Genomic DNA, 22,403 nt, shown 5'->3' with positions numbered 1-22,403 from the left:
TTTTTGCTGGTTCTTCATTTATCCTCAAATTCTCTTGCTTCTTACCTCTACCTCCTGAACTACTCTGAACTCCTTCAAGACTCAGCTACAGAACAGCGACAGTGGCAGTCACAGCAGCAGTGGGCTTGGTGGTAGCACTTGAGCTTGCAGTGGGTGGACAGGGGTAGTCATTGGAAAAGAAGTCTCTCAAAATGGCAGATGACCTGGACTTGCACATGGGGGATGCAGGGGCATTGCCTACCTTTCCCATGCGGTGCTCTGCTTTGTGCAAGAATGACTTTGCAGTGCTTAAAGGTTGGCCCTGTAAGATAGTTGAGATGTCCACCTCCAAGACTGAAAAACATGGCCACGCCAAAGTTCATCTGGTTGGCATCTATATCTTTACCGGGAAGAAATACGAAGATATCTGTTCTTCAATCCACAACATGGATGTACCCAATATCAAGGGAAATTATTTCCAGCTGGTTGAGATTCAAGATGGCTATCTGTCACTGCTCCAGGACAGTGGGGAGATAAGAGAGAACATTCATTTACCTGAGGGTGACCTTGGCAAGGAGATTGAACAGAAGTATGATTGTGGAGAATAGATCCTGATAACAGTGCTGTCAGCCATGACAGAAGAAGCAGCTGTTGTAGTCAAGGCCATGACAAAGTAATTGCCCCCTTCAGTGGGTAGAACGCTATTTTCTTTGCCTGTTGGACTTCCTCCAAGTTCTTTGCTGTAATACGCCATCTACGTTGCAGATTATTGGTTGTCCCAATCTTTTCTTTCCATATTCAGGGTGGTGGTGGCTACAGCAGCCGCAGCAATGATCAGTGCCTGAAGAGGTCTTCCCTCTTCTTCCCAGCCTGGTAAAGCTTTGGCCTCACCCTTGCTGGATGCCTACTCTATTTCTTTGATATTCTATTTTGGTTCCTTTTACTCTCAATCCGGGGAACTCCCCTCAACCCGACCCCTTTAGTCCAGCCCTCTCTCCCCCAACCCCCTGGACAAGATGGGGGCAGGTTCTTGGTAAAACTGCCTCTTCTCTCTGCCACCTCACAGTACAGCCCTGGTGTGGGAGAGGGGATGGGGGATCCTTGAACTTTAGGGTCTTTTTTCCTTTTTCATTATTCGATCTGGAAGCAGAAAGCTGTGGATTCTGAATTCTTGCAAAAATCCTGCCCCCCCACCTATCCTGTCTGAGCCCAGGTTCCTCAAACCCCACCTAGCACCACTCCCTCCTCCAACAGGGCACCAGACCCCCTTTCCCCAACATCTGCCTGTGTCTTTTCCCAAAACTCTTTAGTGGGAGAAGGGACAAGAATGGAGAAGGACTCTATTCGTGTCCTCAAGCATCCAGGTGAGCCCCTAGCACCCATGAGTCCTACTCCTCCTTGTGATTTTCTACCTGACACATTTGTTAAAAATCAAACCTGAATAAAACTACAAGTTTAATATGGAAAAAAAAACACTCAGCTGAAATCTCATCCTCTCTGGAAGAGAATATTTCAAGTCTACTGTACTGCTTATATCTTCCTTGTGAGATTACATCGATTTACTTATTTCATGTGTTTTTTAAGTTGTTTAAGTGTTTTCTATGGTAAAGGTAACAAATTATATTTTTGCTTTGTTTGTATCCCTTGCATTTAGTACAGTCCCTGGCATTTAATAAGTAATTCTAAGTTTTATTATTGATGATGTTTATGGAAGCAAGGAAACAAACCCAATACTTATTCCAAAGAACTTAATACAATATACATTTACCCTTCATAGAAGTGACGTTACACACTTAATCCAATGCTTTCATTTTACAAAGAAGGATAACGTGGCCAATAATGATGACATAACTTAGAGAAGATGAAACAATTACCTAACATGAGTACATTGAAAACATCGTGAGCCTTCCTATTGATCATTCTAATACTGAGGGTTGAAAGGGAAAGAAATCTCCTTTCAAACTTGGTTATGGGATGCTGAATTTTCATGTGGTACTTTCTAAAATGTCTAGTTGTTGAGCTAGACATTCTTTCCAGAACTGGAACACTAAAATTCATAGAGTTTTTGAGGAACGATTAGATTCATGGGTTGACTAATCCATCCATTAAATTCCTGTGAGGCCTTTGCACCTTTCTAGGCATACAATTAAGCTTTGGGATACAACTCTCACGAGCAATCAGCAGTAAGGGAGAGAGGTCAAGGTAACATCACCCAAAAAGTTTGCGATGGTTTCTAACTCAACATCATTTTCCATTTTAAAAATTTCATATCAGGGGAGAGGAGGCAAGATGGCAGAGTAGAAAGATACACACATGCTAGTTCTGAACCTACAGTCCATAAAATACCTGTAAAGAAGAACTCGCAGCAAATTCTGAAACAGCAGAAGCCGCAGAACAAAGGAATGGAGGAGACTTCTGTTCCAGAGAGACCAGAAAGGTCCATTGCACACCAGACCTGGAGCAGAGCCCAGCCCTGCCTTGGCGACAAGGCACCGAGAGGAGCAGATCCTAGCAAGCTTAAGGGACGGAATCTCCAGCAGCAGTGCAGTTCCCTCCATCCACAGATGCCAAAGGTCAGTGAGAGGGTCTTTTCAGTTGGCAGGGAGGGGAGCAGGGTGTCTCCATAACTCAGCCCCTTCAGGAGGTAGCAGCGGAGGCAGTAGTGGACAGGGGCTCCCAAAGCAGGCAGGAGCTTGGATCCATTGTTGAAGGTCTCTGCATATACCCCCTGAGGGAACTAAGCCCCAAGTAGTGGCCCTGCCCCGACCTGAGCACCTGAACTTAATCTCACACTGAATAGCAGCCCCATCCCCGATGAAAGACTTGAGCTTGGGGAGCAGCATTTGAATCTCAGCCTCCAAGTACTAGCTGGGTGGATCTGGTGGTGAGGTGGGTGTGGAAAGGAAACTCAGAAGTCAAGTAACTGGCTGGGAAAATGCCCAGAAAAGGGGGAAAAATGAGACCATAGAAAATTATTTCTTGGTGAACAGATATCTCCTCCCATCCTTTCTGATGAGGAAGAACAATGCTTACCATCAGGGCAAGACATAAACATCAACGCTTCTGTATCCTAAATATCCAAAATAAATATTCAATGGTCTCAGGCCATGGAAGAGCTCAGAAGGGATTCTGAAAATCAAGTTAGAGAGGTGGAGGATAAACTGGGAAGAGAAATGAGACAAATGCAACAAAAGCATGAAAAGCAGGTCCACACCCTGCTAAAGGAAACCCAAAAAAATGCTGAAGAAAATAACACCTCGAAAAATAGGCGAACTCAATTAGCAAAAGAGCTCCAAAAAGCCAATGAGGAGGAGAATGCTTTCAAAAGCAGAATTAGCCAAATGGAAAAGGAGGTTCAAAAACTCACTGAAGAAAACAGTTCTTTAAAAATTAGAATGGAACAGATGGAGGCTAATGACTTTATGAGAAATCAAGAAATCACAAAACAAAAACAAAAGAATGGAAAAATGGAAGATAATGTGAAGTATCTCATTGGAATAACAACTGACCTGGAAAATAGATCCAGGAGAGACAATTTAAAAATTCTGGGGCTACCTGAAAGCCATGATCAAAAAAAGAGCCTAGACATCATCTTTCATGAAATTATCATGGAAAATTGTCCTGATATTCTAGAACCAGAGGGCAAAATAAGTATTCAAGGAATCCACAGATACCTCCTGAAAGAGATCCAAAAAGAGAAACTCCTAGGAACATTGTGGCCAAATTCCAGAGTTCTCTGGTCAAGGAGAAAATATTGGAAGCAGCTAGAAAGAAATAATTCAAGTATTGTGGAAATACCATCAGTCAGGATAACACAAGATCTAGCAGCTTCTACGTTAAGGGATTGAAGGGCGTGGAATATCATATTCCAGAAGTCAAAGGAACTAGGAATAAAACCAAGAATCACCTACCCAGCAAAACTGAGTATAATACTTCAGGGGAAAAATTGGTCTTTCAATGAAATAGAGGACTTTCAAGCATTCTTGATGAAAAGACCAGAGCTGAGAAGAAAATTTGACTTTCAAACACAAGAATGAAGAGAAGCATGAAAAGGTAAACAGCAAAGAGAAGTCATAACGGACTCTACTAAAGCTGAACTGTTTACATTCCTACATGGAAAGACAATATTTGTAACTCTTGACACTTTTCAGTATCTGGGTAGTTGGTGGGATTACACACACACACACACACACACAGAGCACAGAGTGAATGGAATAGGATGGGATCATATCTTTAAAAAAAAGAAATTAATCTGTGAGAGAGAAATATATTGGGAGGAGAAAGGGAGAAATGGAATGGGGCAAATTATCTCTCATAAAAGAGGCAGGCAAAAGACTTTGTAGTGGAGGGAAAAAGAGGGGAGGTAAGAGAAAACATGAAGTTTACTCTCATCACATTCCACTAAGGGAAGGAATAAAATGCACACTCATTTTGGTATGAAAATCTATCTTACAATACAGGAAAGTGGGGGAGAAGGGGATAAGCAGGGTGGGGGGAATGATGGAAGGGAGGGCAAAGGGAGGAGGGAGCAATTTGAAGTCAACACTCTTGGGGAGGGACAGGATCAAAAGAGAGAATAGAAGCCATGAGGGGCAGGATAGGATGGAGGGAAATATATTTAGTCTTACACAACAGAACTATCATGGAAGTCAATTGCAAAATTACAGAAATATGGCCTATATTGAATTGCTTGCCTCCCCAAAGGGAATGGGTGGGGAGGGAGGGAGGAAGAGAAGTTGGAACTCAAAGTTTTAAGAACAACTGTAGAGTACTGTTCTTGCTGCTAGGAAATAAGAAATACAGTGATGGCATATAGAAAGTTATCTTGCCCTACAGGAGAAAAGAGAAGGTGGGGATAAGGCAAGGTTGGGATGTTAGAAGAGAGGGCAGATTGGTGATAGTGGCAATTAGAATGCTTGGCGTTTTCGGGTGGGGGGAGGGGAGAAATGGGGAGAAAATTTGGAACCCAAAATTATGTGGAAATTAATGTTAAAAGCTAAATAAATAAAATGTAATATATAAAATAAATAAATAAACAAGCAAACAAATAAGTGAATGAATGAATGAATGAATTTCATATCAGGTGATACAATTGTTGAGCCAGTAGAATTAAACAAAGCAGCTCAAAAGCAAAAGGATGGTCTATGGCTTTGACCTCAGGGAAGGATCTAGGCGAATGACTACTGCTATTAATGTGCTGCACTTGTTTGCTATGTGTATAGAGGAGAAGCACTATGTGGCTACTGGACAAGCCCATAAGGAATTTAAAGATAAGGTCATGGAAAGTTATACCAACCATAAATGTAGCTGATATTTCATCATCATTTATTGATGGTGTGATGCAAATGTTTGAAGTGTAACGATACCTAGGATTTGTGGCATTTTTGGTTGCTTAAGTGGCTTCAATGATCCTAAAGAAGATCACTGCATTGGTGACCCAGAAAAAGAGGAAATAATGTAAAATGTATTTGGGGGCGTTGGCTTTGATGTGTGCCCACACAGAACTGTTGGGACTGATGAAGAGAGCCTGGAACATACTGCGAAGACTTATTGTGCAGACAGAAAGTCCACGGAAAACTCTGTAAATGTACATGAGTGACTTACACCCTAAATCATCTAAAACTTCTTTCATTCCAAAACAAAACATGATTTCTGGGATTCCTCTGGTAAAGAGTGTTACCATATTGGCCAAAGTCAAGTGAGAAAGAATCAAATCCATTGGCTTCTTCTGTTGAGGCTTTTTGAAGGAGATAGGAACATAGATCATTAACAAAAATGAATTCCCTACGATACCCATGGCACATTGAAAGAAGAATGCCACATCAAAAAATCAGCTAAAGAGATACCATTTGTCTTCAGAGATCTAGTAGATATGTTGTCACAATTAATGGAAAAGCCTAAAAAAGGAAGCAGTAGATATTCTGAATACTAGAGTGATGGAGTTGCATGATTTCCAGCACCATTATGCTAATGTTGCATTTCTTCTAGCATGGGCACTGTAGAGAATCAATGATGTTCTACGTAAAAAGTTCATAGCATCATATATCCAGAATGGGGCATTACTACAGTGACAATATCCTCCAATCTTATCACTTTGTAGATGAGGACTCTGAGGTATGGGTTAGTGAAGTGAATTGACAACAGTTATCAGAAGATAAGAATAGTAAACTGATTTTTACAATACAGTATCTTACTTCTCTTTTATTTCTAGGAAAGTACGTTCTATCCCCATGGGACTTAACTGCATTCATCAGTAAAGAAGTGCACATTTATTTTAGAGTTGAAAATGGATCAAAGATACTCTTTTTTTTTCATTTTGTAATGTTTAACAATCACTGCAATACAATTGTGATTTTATCCCCCCCACCTACCCCTCACTCCCCCCCTCCCTCCCCACGACTGCATACAATTCTGTATAGATTCTACATATACTTTCCTATTGAGTATATTTTCACTATAGTCATGCTATGTAGTCAGACTAAGATAAATGAAAGAAATCGTATAACAAATCAGAACATGATACACAAACACATACACAGACACAAACATGATCTGCTACAATATGTGAGTGACTTCCATATTTCTCTCTCTGAGTGTGGCAGGCATTTTGCCTTGAGATCCTCCATTGGGATTTTTTTTTTTTTTTGGTAAGAAGTTCTTGTGTTATTACAAAAATCTAAGTCTACCAGAAAAAACTCTCACACACTGTGGTTGTTGCTGTGCATAAAGTTCTCCTGGTTCTGCTCCTTTCACTCAGCATCAGGTCATATAAGTCCTTCCAGGCCTCTCTGAAGTCTTCTTGTTCATAATTTCTTATGGCACAATAGTACTCCATTACATTCATATACCATAATTTATTCAGCCATTTCCCAATTGATGGACATCCCCTTGACTTCCAGTTTTTGGCAACTACATAGAGTGCTGCTATAAATATTTTTGTACATGTGGGACCCTTTCCCATTTTTATGATCTCTTGGGGATATAGTCCTAGTAGCGATATTGCTGGGTCAAAGGGTATGCACATTTTTGTAGCCCTTTGGGCATAGTTCCAAATTGCTCTCCAGAATGGTTGGATGCGCTCGCAGCTCCACCAACAATGAATTAGTGTTCCAACTTTCCCACATCCTCTCCAGCATTTATCATTTTCTTGTTCTGTCATGTTTGCCAATCTTATAGGTGTGATGTGGTACCTCAGAGTTGTTTTGATTTGTATCTCTCTAATCAATAGTGATTTAGAGCATTTTTTCATATGATTATAGATAGCTTTAATTTCTTCCTCTGAAAATTGCCTGTTTATATCCTTTGACCATTTATCAATTGGGGAATGACTTGTATGATTATACATTTGGATCAGTTCTCTATATATTCTAGAAATGAGGCCTTCATCCCCGAGCTTAGCTGTAAAAATTCTTTCCCAATTTACTACATCCCTCCGGATTTTGGTTGCATTGGGTTTGGTTGTGCAAAAACTTCTCAGTTTAATGTACTCAAAGTTATCCATTTTGCATTTCATAATGCATTCTGTCTCTCCTTTGGTAAAGAATTCTTCCTTTCTCCATAGATCTGATAAATACACTATTCCTTGCTTCTCCAGTTTATTCATGGTATCAATCTTTATACCTAAATCATGTACCCATTTGGACTTTATTCTTGTGTACGGTGTCAGGTATGGGTCTATGCCTAATTTCCGCCACACTGTTATCCAGTTTTCCCAGCAATTTTTGTCAAACAATGAGTTCTTATCCCAGAAGCTGGGGTCCTTGGGTTTATCAAACAGAAGGTTGCTATATTCCTTGCCTACTGCATCTTGAGTGCCAAGTCTCTTCCACTTGTCTACCTCTCTATTTCTTAGCCAATAACAAGTGGTTTGGATAATTGCTGCTTTATAGTACAGTTTGAGGTCTGGTAGCGCTAGGCCACCTTCCCAAGCATTTCTTTTCATTAGTCCCTTTGATATTCTGGACCTTTTGTTTTTCCAAATGAATTTTGATATTATTTTGTCCAGCTCTAGAAAGTAATTGTCTGATAGTTTAATTGGTATGGCACTAAATAAGTATATTAATTTGGGTAGAATTGTCATTTTTATTATATTAGCACGGCCTATCCATGAGCAACTAATGTTTTCCCACTTACTTAAATCTGACTTTATTTGTGCAAAAAGTGTCTTGTAATTGTGTTCATATAATCCCTGGGTTTGTTTTGGCAGGTAGACTCCTAAGTATTTTATACTGTCTACCCTAACTTTAAATGGGATTTCTCTTTCTATCTCTTGCTATTGGACTTCGTTGCTAATATATAGGAATGCAGAAGATTTGTGTGGGTTTATTTTGTACCCTGCAACTTTGCCAAAGTTGTTTATTAATTCTAGTAATTTTTTACTTGAATCTCTGGGATTCTCTAGGTAAATCATCATATCATCTGCAAAGAGTGATAACTTAGTTTCTTCTTTGGCTATTTTAATTCCTTGGATATCTTTATCTTGTCTAATTGCTACAGCTAACATTTCTAGTACCATATTAAATAATAGTGGTGATAATGGACAACCTTGTTTCACCCCTGATCTTATTGGGAATGCATCTAGCTTAAACCCATTGCATATAATGCTTGCTGAAGGTTTTACATAGATACTGCTTATTATTTTATGGAAAGTTCCCTTTATTCCTATGTTCTCCAATGTTTTTAGTAGGAATGGATGTTGTATTTTGTCAAAAACTTTTTCTGCATCTATTGAGATAATCATGTGGTTTTTGTTAGCTTTGTTGTTGATGTGATCGATAATGCTAATAGTTTTCCTAATATTGAACCAGCCCTGTAGTCCTGGTATGAATCCGACCTGATCATAATGTATTAATCTCGTGATAAGATGCTGTATTCATTTTGCTAGAATATTATTTAAAATTTTTGCATCTATATTCATTAGGGAAATTGGTCTATAATTTTCTTTCTCTGTTTTGTCTCTTCCTGGTTTGTGTATCAAAACCATATTTGTATCATAGAAAGAATTTGGGAGGACTCCTTCTTCCCCAATTTTCAATAATAGTCTATGTAGTATTGGAATTAACTGTTCTTTAAATGTTTGATAGAATTCACTTGTGAATCCATCTGGCCCTGGAGATTTTTTCCTAGGGAGTTCATTGATGGCTTGTTCAATTTCTTTTTCTGAGATGGGGTTGTTTAAGTATTCAACTTCCTCTTCTGTTAATCTGGGCAATTTGTATTTTTTAAAATATTCATCCATCTCATTTAGATTATCGAATTTGTGGGCATAAAGTTGGGCAAAGTAGTTTCTAATTATGGTTTTAATTTCCTCCTCATTGGAGGTGAGTTCACCCCTTTCATTTTTAATATTAGTAATTTGGTTTTCTTCTTTCTTTTTTTTAATCAGAGGTCTATCAATTTTATTAGTTTTTTCATAAAACCAACTATTGGTTTTATTTATTAATTCAATAGTTTTCTTAATTTCAATTTTATTAATCTCTCCTTTGCTTTTCAGTATTTCTAATTTGGTATTTACTTGGGGATTTTCAATTTGTTCTTTTTCTAGCTTTTTCAACTGCAAGCCTAAGTCATTGATCTCCTCTTTTTCTATTTTATTTATGTAAGCATTCAGAGATATAAAATTTCCCCTAATAACTGCTTTTGCAGTATCCCATAAGTTTTGGTATGTTGTCTCACTATTGTCATTCTCTCGAATGAAATTGTTGATTGTTTCTATGATTTCTTCTTTAACCCAACCCTTCTTTAGAATTAGATTATTTAGTTTCCAATTGATTTTTGATTTCTCTTTCCATGGCCTTTTATTACATGTAATTTTTAATGCATTATGATCTGAAAAGGATGCATTGATTATCTCTACCTTTCTGCACTGGATTGTGAGATTTTTATGTCCTAGTACATGGTCAATTTTTGTAAATGTTCCACGTACCGCTGAGAAAAAGGTATATTCCTTTCTATTCCCATTTAATTTTCTCCAAAGATCTATCATGTCTACCTTATCCAGAGTTTTATTTACCTCCTTAACATCTTTCTTGTTTATTTTGAGGTTGGATTTATCGAGTTCAGAGAGGGGGAGGTTGAGGTCCCCCACTAGTATAGTTTTGCTATCAATTTCTTCCTTCAACTCCCCCAACCTCTCCTCTAAGAATTTGGATGCTATACCACTTGGAGCATACATGTTTAGTAATGATATTGCTTCATTGTCTATGGTGCCTTTTAGCAGGATATAGTTTCCATCCCTGTCCCTTTTGATTAGATCTATTTCTGCTTTTGCTTTGTCTGAGATTAGGATTGCTACTCCTGCCTTTCTTACTTGAGCTGAAGCACAATATATTCTGCTCCATCCTTTGACCTTTATCCTATGTGTATCCCCCCGTTTCAAATGTGTTTCTTGTAAGCAGCATATTGTTGGATTATGGCTTTTAATCCATTCTGCTATCCGTCTCCGTTTTATGGGAGAGTTCATTCCATTCACATTCACAGTTATGATTACAATCTTGTGTATTTCCCTCCAACCTCTTTCCCACCATTTGTGCTTTTAGCTCTCCCGTCTCCCTTCCCCTCCTCAATAGTATTCACTTTTCTCCCCCTCCTCCTGCAGCCTTCCCCTCCTTCTTTTGACCCCTCTCCCTTTTAGTCCCCTTTATTCTTATTGCTTCTTTCCTCCCTTTTAGCCACCCTCCCCTTTCTTCCCCCTTCCCCTCCTACTACCTATAGAGCTAGTTAGGCTTATCTACTTAAGATTATTGTTCCCTCCTTTGAACAAATCAGATGAGAGTACCTCTCAAACAATGCTCATCTCCCTCCCCTCCTTCCCTCTACTATAGTTTTGTACTTCTTCCTGTGATATAATTTGCCATTTTCTGCTTCCCCCTTTCCACACCTCCTATTACATTCCCTTCTCATACTTAAATCATATTTTTGACATGACATCATTTACTTTATGCCTGTTCCCTCTACATATATCCCTTTTATCATAGTAGCTGCACAGTTCTCAAGATTAACAGGTATCATCTTCCCTTATAGGGAGGTAAACAGTTTGCCCTAATTGAGTAGCAAGTTTTTGTTTTTGTTTTTTCCCCTCTGTTTACCTTTTTATGATTCTCTGGAGACCTGCATTTGAAGATCAAATTGTCTATTGAGTTCTGGTGTTTTGGTCAGGAAGCTCTGGAAATCCCTTATTTCGTTGAATGACTTTCTCCTTGCCTGAAATGTTATGCTGAACTTTGCTGGGTAGTTGATCCTTGGTTGAAGTCCCAACTCCTTTGCCTTACGGAATATTGGGTTCCAATTCTTTCGATCTTTTAATGTAGAAGCTGCAAGGTCCTGTGTGATCCTGACTGTGTGTCCTTGATATTTGAATTGTTTCTTTCTGGCTGCTTGTAGTATTTTCTCCTTCACTTGATAGCTCTGGAATTTGGCAACTATATTTCTTGGGGTTTTGAGTTTGGGATCCCTTTCGGGAGGGGAATGGTGGATTCTTTCGATGACTATTTTGCCCTCTGAGTCTAGTACTTCTGGACAGTTTTCCTTGATGATTTCCTGGAAGATATTGTCCAGACTCTTTTCTTCATCATGGGTTTCTGGCAGGCCAATAATTCTTAGATTTTCTCTCCTGGATCTGTTTTCCAGGTCAGTTGTTTTTCCAATTAAATACTTTACATTTTCTTCTATCTTTTCATTCTTTAGATTTTGTTTGACTGATTCTTGTTGCCTCATTGAGTCATTAGTTTCTACTTGCCCAATTCTAATCTTCATCGTAGTGTTTTCTTCAGTTAGCTTTTCTATCTCCTTTTCCATCTGACCAATTTTTCCCTTTAAGGAGCTATTTTCTCCATTTAATTTTTGTACTTCTTTTTCCATTCGACCAATTTTCCCAGTTAGGTTTTGGGTTTCCTTTTCCATCTGGTCAATTTTCCCAATTAGGTTTTGGGTTTCCTTTTCCATTTGATTAGCTCTTCCTTTTAGGGAATTATTCTCTCCAGTTAATTTTTGAACTTCCTTTTCCATTTCTTCAATTTTCTTTTTCAGGGTGATGTTTTCATCAGTGAATTCTTTTTTTATAGTTTTAAAATCATTGGCCAGTTTTTCTTTTATATCCTTCTTCAGACGTTCCAGGTAATCTAGTTGTGCTTGCGAGAAATTCCTAGTCCCATCTGAGGTTTTTCGATGGAAGTACAGTCTCAGCTCTAACCTCTTTGGTGTTTGTGTTTTGGTCCTTATCCCCATAGAAAGATTCTATGGTTTTTTCACTTTTCGTCTGCTTTTTCCGATTCATGATGTTGGCTGAGTGTTGTAGCTTTTGGTTCTTTCAGTCAGAAGGTACAGATCTTTAAGTTGAGCTGATGTGTGTCTAGGCTAAAAGCAGGCTTTTGTTTTTTGTTTCCCCGATCAACCCTGGAGTTAGCTTGTTAGGTATGTGGGAGGGGTGGTCTGTCCTCAGGATATCTCCTCAGCTGACTTGAGGCAAAGGCAAGGTCAGGGATGGTCATCCCAGCTTCCCTATTGTCTTCCCTTTTCCCCTGGAGGGCTGGGCACGCCTAGAAGCTAACGCGTGTTCCCGCCCCTCCTGGGGCTCGTCTCCCGGCTCTGAGGCTTGCCTGGGTCTCAGTGCGGAATTTTCTCTGCCCTGGGTCGTCTGTCCCCTCCAGCCGTCTCCGCTACCGTAGGAAGAATCCCCCTTTGCCACTTTTCCAGCCTCTGGTGTTATGAGACCACCTGCCCCCTTCTTCTGTTCCCGCTGATCCAGGATTAATCTGGGGAAGAATTTTATGGTTCCCTCATGGTCATCAGGGGGGAGGAGAAAGCACTTACTGATCACTCTGCCATCCCAGTTCCTGGAAGTTCAAGTAGTGACCCACCGAAGTCCGTCTTCAGGCTGAATATTTCAAGGGCTGCTGCGGTGATGTCTGGCACTCAGCGGCTCTCACCGGCTCGGCCTGGCTTATCTCCTGCTCCGCTGGTCTCGCCCGCCACTCTCGGGCTCCTCTGGTCCCCTCCGCCCTGCCGTGCCAACCGCGCTGCGCTGTGCGCCGGGGTCTTACCCCCGTGGAACAGATCCCTCCCGTGGACCCTCCGGTCCAGCCTGGGCTCCGAATCCATCAAAGTCCGTCACCCACTGGATTCTACACCTCCAAAGTCTGGTCAGACTCTCCCCCCGGAGATATCCAGAGGAGTTTTTCCAGGAGCTTAGGTGAGTCGTTGCTTTCACTCCGCCATCTTGGCTCCGCCCCCCCAAAGATACTCTTGATGAAGATAAAAGGCCATTGAAGTAATAGTTTGACCACATGTAGGATTCACCACAGGGGGAAAACCAGTTACTGGGTTTACCTCTCTTACAGGACTTTTACTTTGTTCACGATTGTATCTTTAATTCTCTACCTGAAGTCCTCACCTGAACTAGTCTATTTTCAAAGATATCACAATTGTTATATAATGATTTGCTATATGGAATTCTTTCATCTGGATTTTTGCTTTTGTCATAATCTCCTGAAATCATTCAATGTCAGTAATGTTTTCGAGATGGTTTTACTTGTATCTGTATCATTCTAATTTTCTCTTGAGGAAGGTGAGAAATGTGGTTATAGTAGCAATTAATCAAGTAGAGAGGAGTATTAAACTCCAGAGAACAGGTTTGATTTTATTTTGATCCATTTTATTTCAGTTAATTTCACTGAAGTCATATGTATAGAGTGACTGGCCTACTTGAAACCATTTTCTGCCTCTGTCTTGCAAAAGCTAAGGACAGCAGGATTGTCCTGACAGGTATTTTTATCTAAATGATTTAAAAAATTTCTCCCCATATTGGTACTTTTCATACAACTCACATGTTGTGACATTATTCATCCATTTAAACAATTGTATTTGATTTTTATGCTTGACTGAAAATATAAAGTAGTCTTGTAATGACACTACTTCCTTGCAGAATTTTCGAATTCGTAGTTAAGTTCAGTGGTGATTAGAATAACAGAGTTTGTGAAATTGCCTTTTAAACTTTTGTTAGTGTGCCATTAAACCTTTTGAAATGCCTTCTGTATGGAAGCAATGTGCTAAGAATTGGAGATAAAAAGAGTCAAAAGATAGTCCTTGCTGTCAAGAACTTTATGCTGTAATGGAAAACAATATGTTAAAAAATTTGCAAGAAAGTGATATACCAGATAATGCCCAGAATAATAAATTATTCAAGAATAACAAAAGGGCCAATGTCACTAGACCACAGAGTACCTGGAGAAGTTAAATAAAATCTTTAAGAAGATTGGAAAGGAGAGATGGGATAAGTTACAAAGAACGCTGAATGCCCTTGTGATAGAAAGTTGCTGGATTTTAATGAGTAGGGATATGACATTGTCAGACCTGCACCTTGGAAGATTATTTTGATAATTAAGTAGAGCATGGACTGAACTTGGGAGACAGATGTGGTAGGGAAACTAAACAACAGGCTGTTGCAATACTCCCAGACATGAGGTGATGAAAGCTCAAAGAAAGATGTTAGTTATGACAGAACAGAGAATATACATGCAATTAGCGTTACAAAGATAAAATCTAAAGAATGTGGTCACAGATTTGATAAAGGGTGTGAGAATGAGGACCTGAGGGTGACACTTAAAAGATCAGCTTGAATGCCTAAAAGAATTGTTACTCTAAAAGTAAGAGAGAAGTTATGAAGAGCAGTGAGTTTCTTTAAAAAAAAAATAAGTTCAGCTTTGAATATGTTGCATTTAATGTCTATGGAAAAAAACAATTTCTGATCAATAGGGAACTGGAGATGGAAAACTGCAGGTCAGGAGAAAGGATAGGGCTGGATAAGTAGATTTGAGAATCTTTAGCTTACAGATGCTAATTGAACTACTTCAAACTGATTACCAAGATTACCAAGTGAAACAAAACTGAGGGAGCAGAGAATATAATGCAGGGACAGAGTTCTATGGTCTGCTCAAGTGAGTTGGCATGACTTGGATGAGGATCTAGCATAAAAGACAGAGAGTAAGTTTTTAGATAGTTGACAATAGAATCAGCTTCCAGAAAACTTAGAGAAAAGAATGTATCAGAAAAGTGATCAGCAGTGTCAAAGACTGCCAGACAGCACAAGAGAGATAAGATTGACAAAACATCATTGATTTTGGAAATTAATAAATTGTTAATAACTTTGGGCAGAGCACATTTCATTGAATGATGAGTAAGAAATCAGATTGTAGTAACAAAAAAAGATTTAAAGAAAGGAAAGGAGGCATATTTAGTGAAAAAAGGGACAAGTGGATGGAGTCTTTGGATACACCTAGTAAGGGCTTTTTTAGAGTTGAGTAGACATAAGCAAAAAGGCAATAGAAAAATAGCAGTGAATAGGGAGAGACATATGGGAGAAACTATAATGACTGGAGAAATCTGCTGGAAAAGACAAGATTGAAAACGTTCACTTCATTAAGTGAGATAAAGGTGAAGAAGTGGCAGAATGTAGCAGGAAGAGTGAAATGAAGGAGAGAAGAGGGAAATATGAAGGAATGACTTCAAATTTTTTCAGTAAAATATGGTACACATTTCTCAGGTGAGTAGGGAGGGAAATCGGACACCATGGGACTGAAAAAAGACAAAAAAGTTTAGAAGACCTGTATGGCGATTGTAATTGGAGTTAATTAGGGAGGTTTAAAATGATTGCCTTAAAGCATTGGAGGCCCAGTTGGCCTTCAGATTGTTGATCAGATTTATAATGGGCCCAATTAACAGAGTTTCACTATTTTTCTTTTCTTTTCTTTTCTTTTTGCAGCTTCTTCAGGAACAAGTGTATAGAAAGGAATGGCTATAGATATTGGGTGCAATTTACAACAAAGGTTTGGAACAGCAATATCAGACATAAGGGACAAGTGACTCAAGACAAAGGAAGAGGATAGAAATAAGTTGGTTCTTTGATTGGGTTAAGGTGGCAAAGGTAAGATTTTATAGTTAGTGCAGAAGTAATTCTCTGGGAAAGAAGTGAAGGGTCAAGGGCCTTCAGGTCATGGTGTGGATTAGGAAATACATGTCTCCCACAAATTATATTATAATAAGGATGGGCATAAATTGACAATTTCATAAATAAAACATCCTTTTCTAAACTTTTCTTTCTACAATTCCTCTCCTGGCTTGTGCTCTGGTCTGGAAGAAACCACAAGCTTTTCTTTCTAGGATTTTGAATTCCCTCTCCAGAACTTCCACTTGCTCCATTACACCAGCTCTCTTCCTCACCTCAGGACCAGCACTGAAGACTGAGATTCAGATCAGCTGCTTGATTCCTCCAGGATCTTTAGGCAGTGGTTTCTGCAGACACTGCTCCCTTCTCATTCGGGTGAAAGAGCTTTCTCACTGAGCTTTGAAGCTTTCTTTGAAGTTTGTGGGTTGAGAAAAATCTTGAAAGCACAACTATTGCCCTTGATTCTGTGCCCTGAAGCCTCCTCCTTTCTGGTCCCTGCTGAACTGCGTGGTCAAGGCTGGACGGTACTCTGGTCTGAGCCCAATGCAATAAACCTTTCCTGTTAGCCTTCCAGGCTGCCTTGGACTGGAATTCTCTTTCACTCTTTCGTTTTGTGGCTTCTGATGCACTAGAATTTGCTTAGAGTCATTTTATAGGTTATGCGAGTAGAGATAGAGTAGTTTGGTCCTTCTATTCTGCCATATTGGCTCCACCCGCTCTGTAAAGTTTTTAAACAGTAATAATTGTCAGCTATGTACTTCCCTTCATCCTATTCCCCTATTTATGATACTCTTTTTCTCTGTTACCCTGTCCACTCTCAAAAGTGTTCTGTTTCTGACTTTTATCCTCACCAAACAGCCCATCCTTCTATCAGTTCCCCATACTCTTTCTCTAATCCTCTTCTCTTTCTCCTTTCTTGCATGTTAAGGCAGATTTCTTCATCCAAGTGAGTGTATACAGTATTCCTTCTTTCAGGCAATTCTTATTGGAGTAAGGTTCATGTGCTCTCCACCCTGCTTCCTCCTTTGCCCACACCACTGTAAAATCTGCTTCAGGCCACTTTTCTGTAAGATGATTCATCCCGTTCTGCCTCTTCCTTTTCCCTTCTCCCAACACAATCTTCTTTCTCATATCATAATTTTATTTTTTTTAAGTAAATCATACCATCAGATTCAACTCACACATATCTATTCTTCCTAGGTATACTCCTTATAGCTGCCCTAATAATGAGAAATTTGTAGGAGTTATGAATATCATTTTCCCATGTAGGAATAGAAACAGTTTAATCTTATCAAATCCCTTATGATTTCTTTTTCCTGTTTAACAATTTGTCTATTTTCTATTGAGCTCAGGTCTTTTCATCAAGAATGCTTAAAAGTCCTCTATTTCATTAAATACTATTTTTCCCCTTTAAGTATTTTACCCACCTTTGCTAGGTATGTCATTCTTAGTTGCAATCCCAGCTCTTTTGTCCTCAAGAATTCCATATTCTAAGCCTTCTGATCATTTAAAATAGGTACTGCTAAATCTTGTCTTATCTTGACTGTGTTTCCATGACATTTGAATTATTTCTTTTTGGCTGCTTGCAGTATTTTCTTCTTAAGCTGGGAAGTATGGAATTTGGCTATAATATTCCTGGGAATTTTCATATTGGGATCTCATTCAGTAGATGATCAAAGCATTCTTTCCATTTATATTTTGGACTCTGGTTCTAGAATACCAGTACAGGTCCACTTGATATTTCCTTGAAAGATGATGTATAGGCTCTTATTTTGCATCACAATGTTCAGTCAGTGAAAAATTCTTAAATTATCTCTCCTTGATCTATTTTTCCAGGTCAGTTGTTTTTCCAATGAGGTTTTTCATATTTTCTTCTATTTTTTCATACTTTTGGTCTTTTTGATTGCCTCTTGTTTCTCATAAAGTCATTAGTTTCATTTGGGCATTTTTACTTTTTCAAGAAGTAGCCTTCAGTGAGTGTATATACACATATACACGTATGTATGTATGTACACATATACACACATATGTACACACACATGTATATGCATGCATATGTCTATGTGTGTAGTGTGTATATATGTACGTATGCTTGAAAGTATGTGTGTATGTATATGTACGTATGTGTAAGATAGGAAGAAAGAAAGAAAGAAAGAAAGAAAGAAAGAAAGAAAGAAAGAAAGAAAGAAAGAAAGAAAGAAAGAAAGAAAGAAAGAAAGGAAGGAAGGAAGGAAGGAAGGAAGGAAGGAAGGAAGGAAGGAAGGAAGGAAGGAAAGAAGGAACGAAGGAAAAGAAAGAAAGAAAGAAGGAAAGAAGGAAGGAAGGAAGGAAGGATTTAAGCAATAGATAGAGATATTGACATATTTTCATTTAGGCAATTTTGTTCTTCAAGGCAATATTCAAGGCAATAATTATTGAATTATTTTGCATCTTTTACCCTTTGAACAATTCTATTTTTAAGATGCTTTTTCTTCAGTAATTTTGGACCTCCTTTACCAAGTTGTTGATTCTTAAGTTATGATTATCTTGCATCCCTTTCATTTCTCTTCCCAATTTGACCTCTACCTACCTTAGTTGATTTTCAAAATCTTTTTGTGCTTTCATAGTCTGAGACCATCTCATATTTTTCTCAGAGGTTTGGATGCAGGAATGTTGTCTTTGTTATCTTCTTCTGAGTGTATGTTTTGATCTTTTTTCACCATTGTAACTTTTTAGAGTCAGAATTTTTCTGTTTGCTCTTTTGTCAGCCTATTTCTTGACATTTAACTTTGTGATAAAAAGTGAGTTCTGCTTCCCAAATGGAAGGCACATCGTCCCAAGCTTCAGTTATTTATGTAACTATTTTCAGAGTTAAGTCTGAGTATCTGTAGGTTTTTAGGTTCTTCAAGGTGGTGAGATATAGGGAGAGATGTGGTTACTTCTTTCCAGTATTGTGCACTAGTTTGTGAGTGAACATAAACACTCTTTTCCCCCATGACACTGTGACCATGGCCCCTGCTCCCTTGAAATTACTAGCACTGCTATGGTAGTACTTCTCCTTACAAGGTGCCTAAGACTCAGGATTGCAGCCCAGATTCAAACATATGCAATGCAAGACATCCTTGGTGCCATCAAAGGGACCCCCGTAAATCTCATTCTGACATATTCTCTTATCCCTTTACTGTCTGTGAACTGAAAGTTCAGGAAACTGACACTGTTGTCAGTGATTCAATATCCTAAAGTCTGCTCCTGGCTTGCTGGGGTCCAGTGTATGCATAACTGGGCTCCTCTCTTATCCTGCTTCACTAAGCCTTTCATTCCAATATTCCAATTTGACTTCATCTGGAAAAATGATTCCTGGGGTGCCGGAGCCAAGATGGTGGAGTAGAAAGACACACATATGCTAGCTCCAAACCCACAGCCCAAAAAACATCTGTAATAAAGAATTTCCAACAAATTCTGGACCAGCAGAAGCCACAGAACAACGGAGCAGACGAGATATCTGTTCCACAGAGCCTGCAAACCTCTCGCAAAAGGTCCTTCGCGCTGCAGACCCAGAGCTGAGCCGAGCCCTGCCTTGGCCTCGTGTCACCGAGAAGAGCAGATCCAAGCGGGGTTCAGGGATGGAATCTCCAGTGGCCACGCAGGTCCCTCCACCCACGGGCCCCAAAGGTTGGTGAGAGGGTCTCTTGGGCTGGCCGACAGGGGAGTGGGGTGCCCCCATAACTCGGGCCCCTTCGGGAGGCAGCAGCAGAGGCGAAAGCAGACCAGGACTCCCCAAGCAGGCAGAAACCCGGATCCATTGTTGAAGGTCTCTGCATAAACCCCCTGAGGGAACTGAGCCCCTTGAGGTGGCCCTGCCCCCACCTGAGCACCTAAACTTAATCTCACACTGAATAGCAGCCCCACCCCCACCAAAGCCCTGAGGATGGGAAGCAGCATTTGAATCTCAGTCCCCAAGCAATGGCTGGGAGGATCTGGAGGCAAAGTGGGTGTGAAGAGAATATTCAGAAGTCAAGTCACTGGCTGGGAAAATGCTCAGAAAAAGGAAAAAAATAAGACTATAGAAGGTTAATTTCTTGGTGAACAGATATTTCCTCCCTTCTTTTCTGATGAGGAAGAACAATGCTTACCATCAGGCAAAGACACAGAAGTCAAGGCTTCTGTATCCCAGCCCACTCAATGGGCTCAGGCCATGGAAGAGCTCAAAAAGGATTTTGAAAATCAAGTTAGAGAGGTGGAGGAAAAACTGGGAAGAGAAATGAGAGACATGCAGGTAAAGCATGAACAGCAGGTCAGCACCCTGCTAAAGGAGACCCAAAAAAAATGCTGAAAAAAATAACACCTTGAAAAACAGGATAACTCAATTGACAAAAGAGCTCCAAAAAGACAATAAGGAGAAGAATGTTTTCAAAAGGAGAATTAGCCAAATGGAAAAGGAGGTTCAAAAACTCACTGAAGAAAATAGTTCTTTCAAAGTTAGAATGGAACAGATGGAGGCTAATGACTTCATGAGAAACCAAGAAATCACAAAACAAAACCAAAAGAATGGAAAAATGGAAGATAATGTGAAGTATCTCATTGGCAAAACAACTGACCTGGAAAACAGATCCAGGGGAGACAATTTAAAAATTCTGGGGCTACCTGAAAGACATGATCAAAAAACAAGCTTAGACATCATCTTGCATGAAATTATCAAGGAAAATTGTCCTGAGATTCTAGAACCAGTGGGCAAAATAAGTATTCAAGGAATCCACAGATACCTCCTGAAAGAGATCCAAAAAGAGAAACTCCTAGGAACATTGTGGCCAAATTCCAGAGTTCCCTGGTCAAGGAGAAAATATTGGAAGCAGCTAGAAAGAAACAATTCAAGTATTGTGGAAATACCATCAATCAGGATAACACAAGATCTAGCAGCTTCTACATTAAGGGATTGAAGGGCATGGAATATCATATTCCAGAAGTGAAAGGAACTAAGACTAAAACCAACAATCACCTACCCAGCAAAACTGAGTATAATACTTCAGGGGAAAAATTGGTCTTTCAATGAAATAGAGGACTTTCAAGCATTCTTGATGAAAAGACCAGAGCTGAAAAGAAAATATGACTTTCAAACACAAGAATGAAGAGAAGCATGAAAAGGTGAACAGCAAAGAGAAGTCATAAGGGACTTACTAAAATTGAACTGTTTACATTCCTACATGGAAAGACAATATTTGTAACTCTTGAAACTATTCAATATCTGGGTACTGGATGGGATTACACACACACACAGATGCACACGCACACACACACACACACACACACACACACATAGAGACAGTGTACAGAGTGAATTGAAGAGGATGGGATCATGTCTTAAAAAAATGAAATCAAGCATTGAGAGAGAAATATATTGGGAGGAGAAAGGGAGAAATGGAATGGGCCAAATTATCTCTCATAAAAGAGGCAAGCAAGGGACTTATTAGTGGAGGGATAAAGAGAGGAGGTGAGAGAAAACATGAAGTTTACTCTCATCACATTCGACTAAAGGAAGGAATAAAATGCACACTCGTTTTGCTATGAATAATTGTCTTGCAATACAGGAAAGTGGGGTATAAGGAGATAAGCAGGGTGAGGGGGACGACGGAAGGGAGGGCATGGGGAGGACGGAGCAATTTGAGGTCAACACTCGTGCGGAGGGACGGGATCAAAGGAGAGAGTGGAGGTAATGGGGGGCAGGATAGGATGGAGGGAAATATGGTTAGTCTTACACAACTCGACTATTATGGAAGTCATTTGCAAAATTACACAGATTTGGCCTATATTGAATTGCTTTCCTTCCAAAGGGAAGGGGTGGGGAGGGAGGGAGCTAAAGAAGTTGGAACTCAAAGTGTTAGGATCAACTGTAATGTTCTTACCACTAGGAAATAAGAAATACAGGTAAAGGGGTATAGAAAGTTATTTGGCCCTACAGGACAAAAGAGAAGACGGAGACAAGGGCAGAGAGGGATGATAGAAGAGAGAGCAGACTGATGATAGGGGCAATTAGAATGCTCTGTGTTTTGGGGTGGGGGCAGGGGACAAAAAGGGAGAAATTTTGGGACCCAAAATTCTGTGAAAATGAATGTTAAAAGTTAAATAAATTAATTAATTCATTTTTTAAAAAAAGAAAAATGATTCCTTCTCTTCTTTTTTGGTTTCTGTCATGCTAGATTTGGTTTAGAGTCATTATTCAAAGATATTTCGAGGAGTGCGGGAAAGAATTCAGATGAGTTTTTGCCTTACTCCACCATTTTGTTTCTGCTACACCTAAGTAAATCCAAAGAAACACTAGTAACCTGGTGCTGAATTTCTCTGTGTACTTTTACTAGCATTCCCCATATTCTGGCAATCAGTTCTTTCTTGTCAACTCCCTGTTTCACAATCCACCATCAAAGTCCTCTCAGAAGAGGTGTCATTGCTTTCTGACTGCTCAGGATGGTAAGATCAATGACTCTGCTCTATGTTCCCAGAGTGCTTATTC

At 39.5% G+C, this 22,403-nt stretch overlaps 1 protein-coding gene and 1 pseudogene across 1 annotated transcript; one reads left to right on the top strand and one right to left on the bottom strand.

The window, feature by feature from the left end:
* Nucleotides 1–191: 191 nt before the first annotated feature.
* On the top strand, nt 192–587 carry LOC140516887 (eukaryotic translation initiation factor 5A-1-like). Its single transcript, XM_072627742.1, has one exon. The coding sequence runs from the start codon at nt 192–194 to the stop codon at nt 585–587; it is 396 nt and encodes a 131-aa protein (XP_072483843.1).
* Nucleotides 588–2,061: 1,474 nt separating this feature from the next.
* Nucleotides 2,062–5,806, bottom strand: LOC140516923 (olfactory receptor class A-like protein 1; annotated as a pseudogene).
* Between the last annotated feature and the right edge of the window lie 16,597 nt (nt 5,807–22,403).

Source organism: Notamacropus eugenii, assembly GCF_028372415.1.
Source record: "Notamacropus eugenii isolate mMacEug1 chromosome 2 unlocalized genomic scaffold, mMacEug1.pri_v2 SUPER_2_unloc_1, whole genome shotgun sequence".
In the NCBI taxonomy this organism is placed as follows: domain Eukaryota; kingdom Metazoa; phylum Chordata; class Mammalia; order Diprotodontia; family Macropodidae; genus Notamacropus; species Notamacropus eugenii.
This window is presented reverse-complemented; position numbering and strand designations above follow the sequence as displayed.

Coding starts and splice junctions, on each gene's coding strand:
- LOC140516887 (XM_072627742.1), top strand. CDS start 192: ATGGCAGATGACCTGGACTTGCACATGGGGGATGCAGGGGCATTGCCT.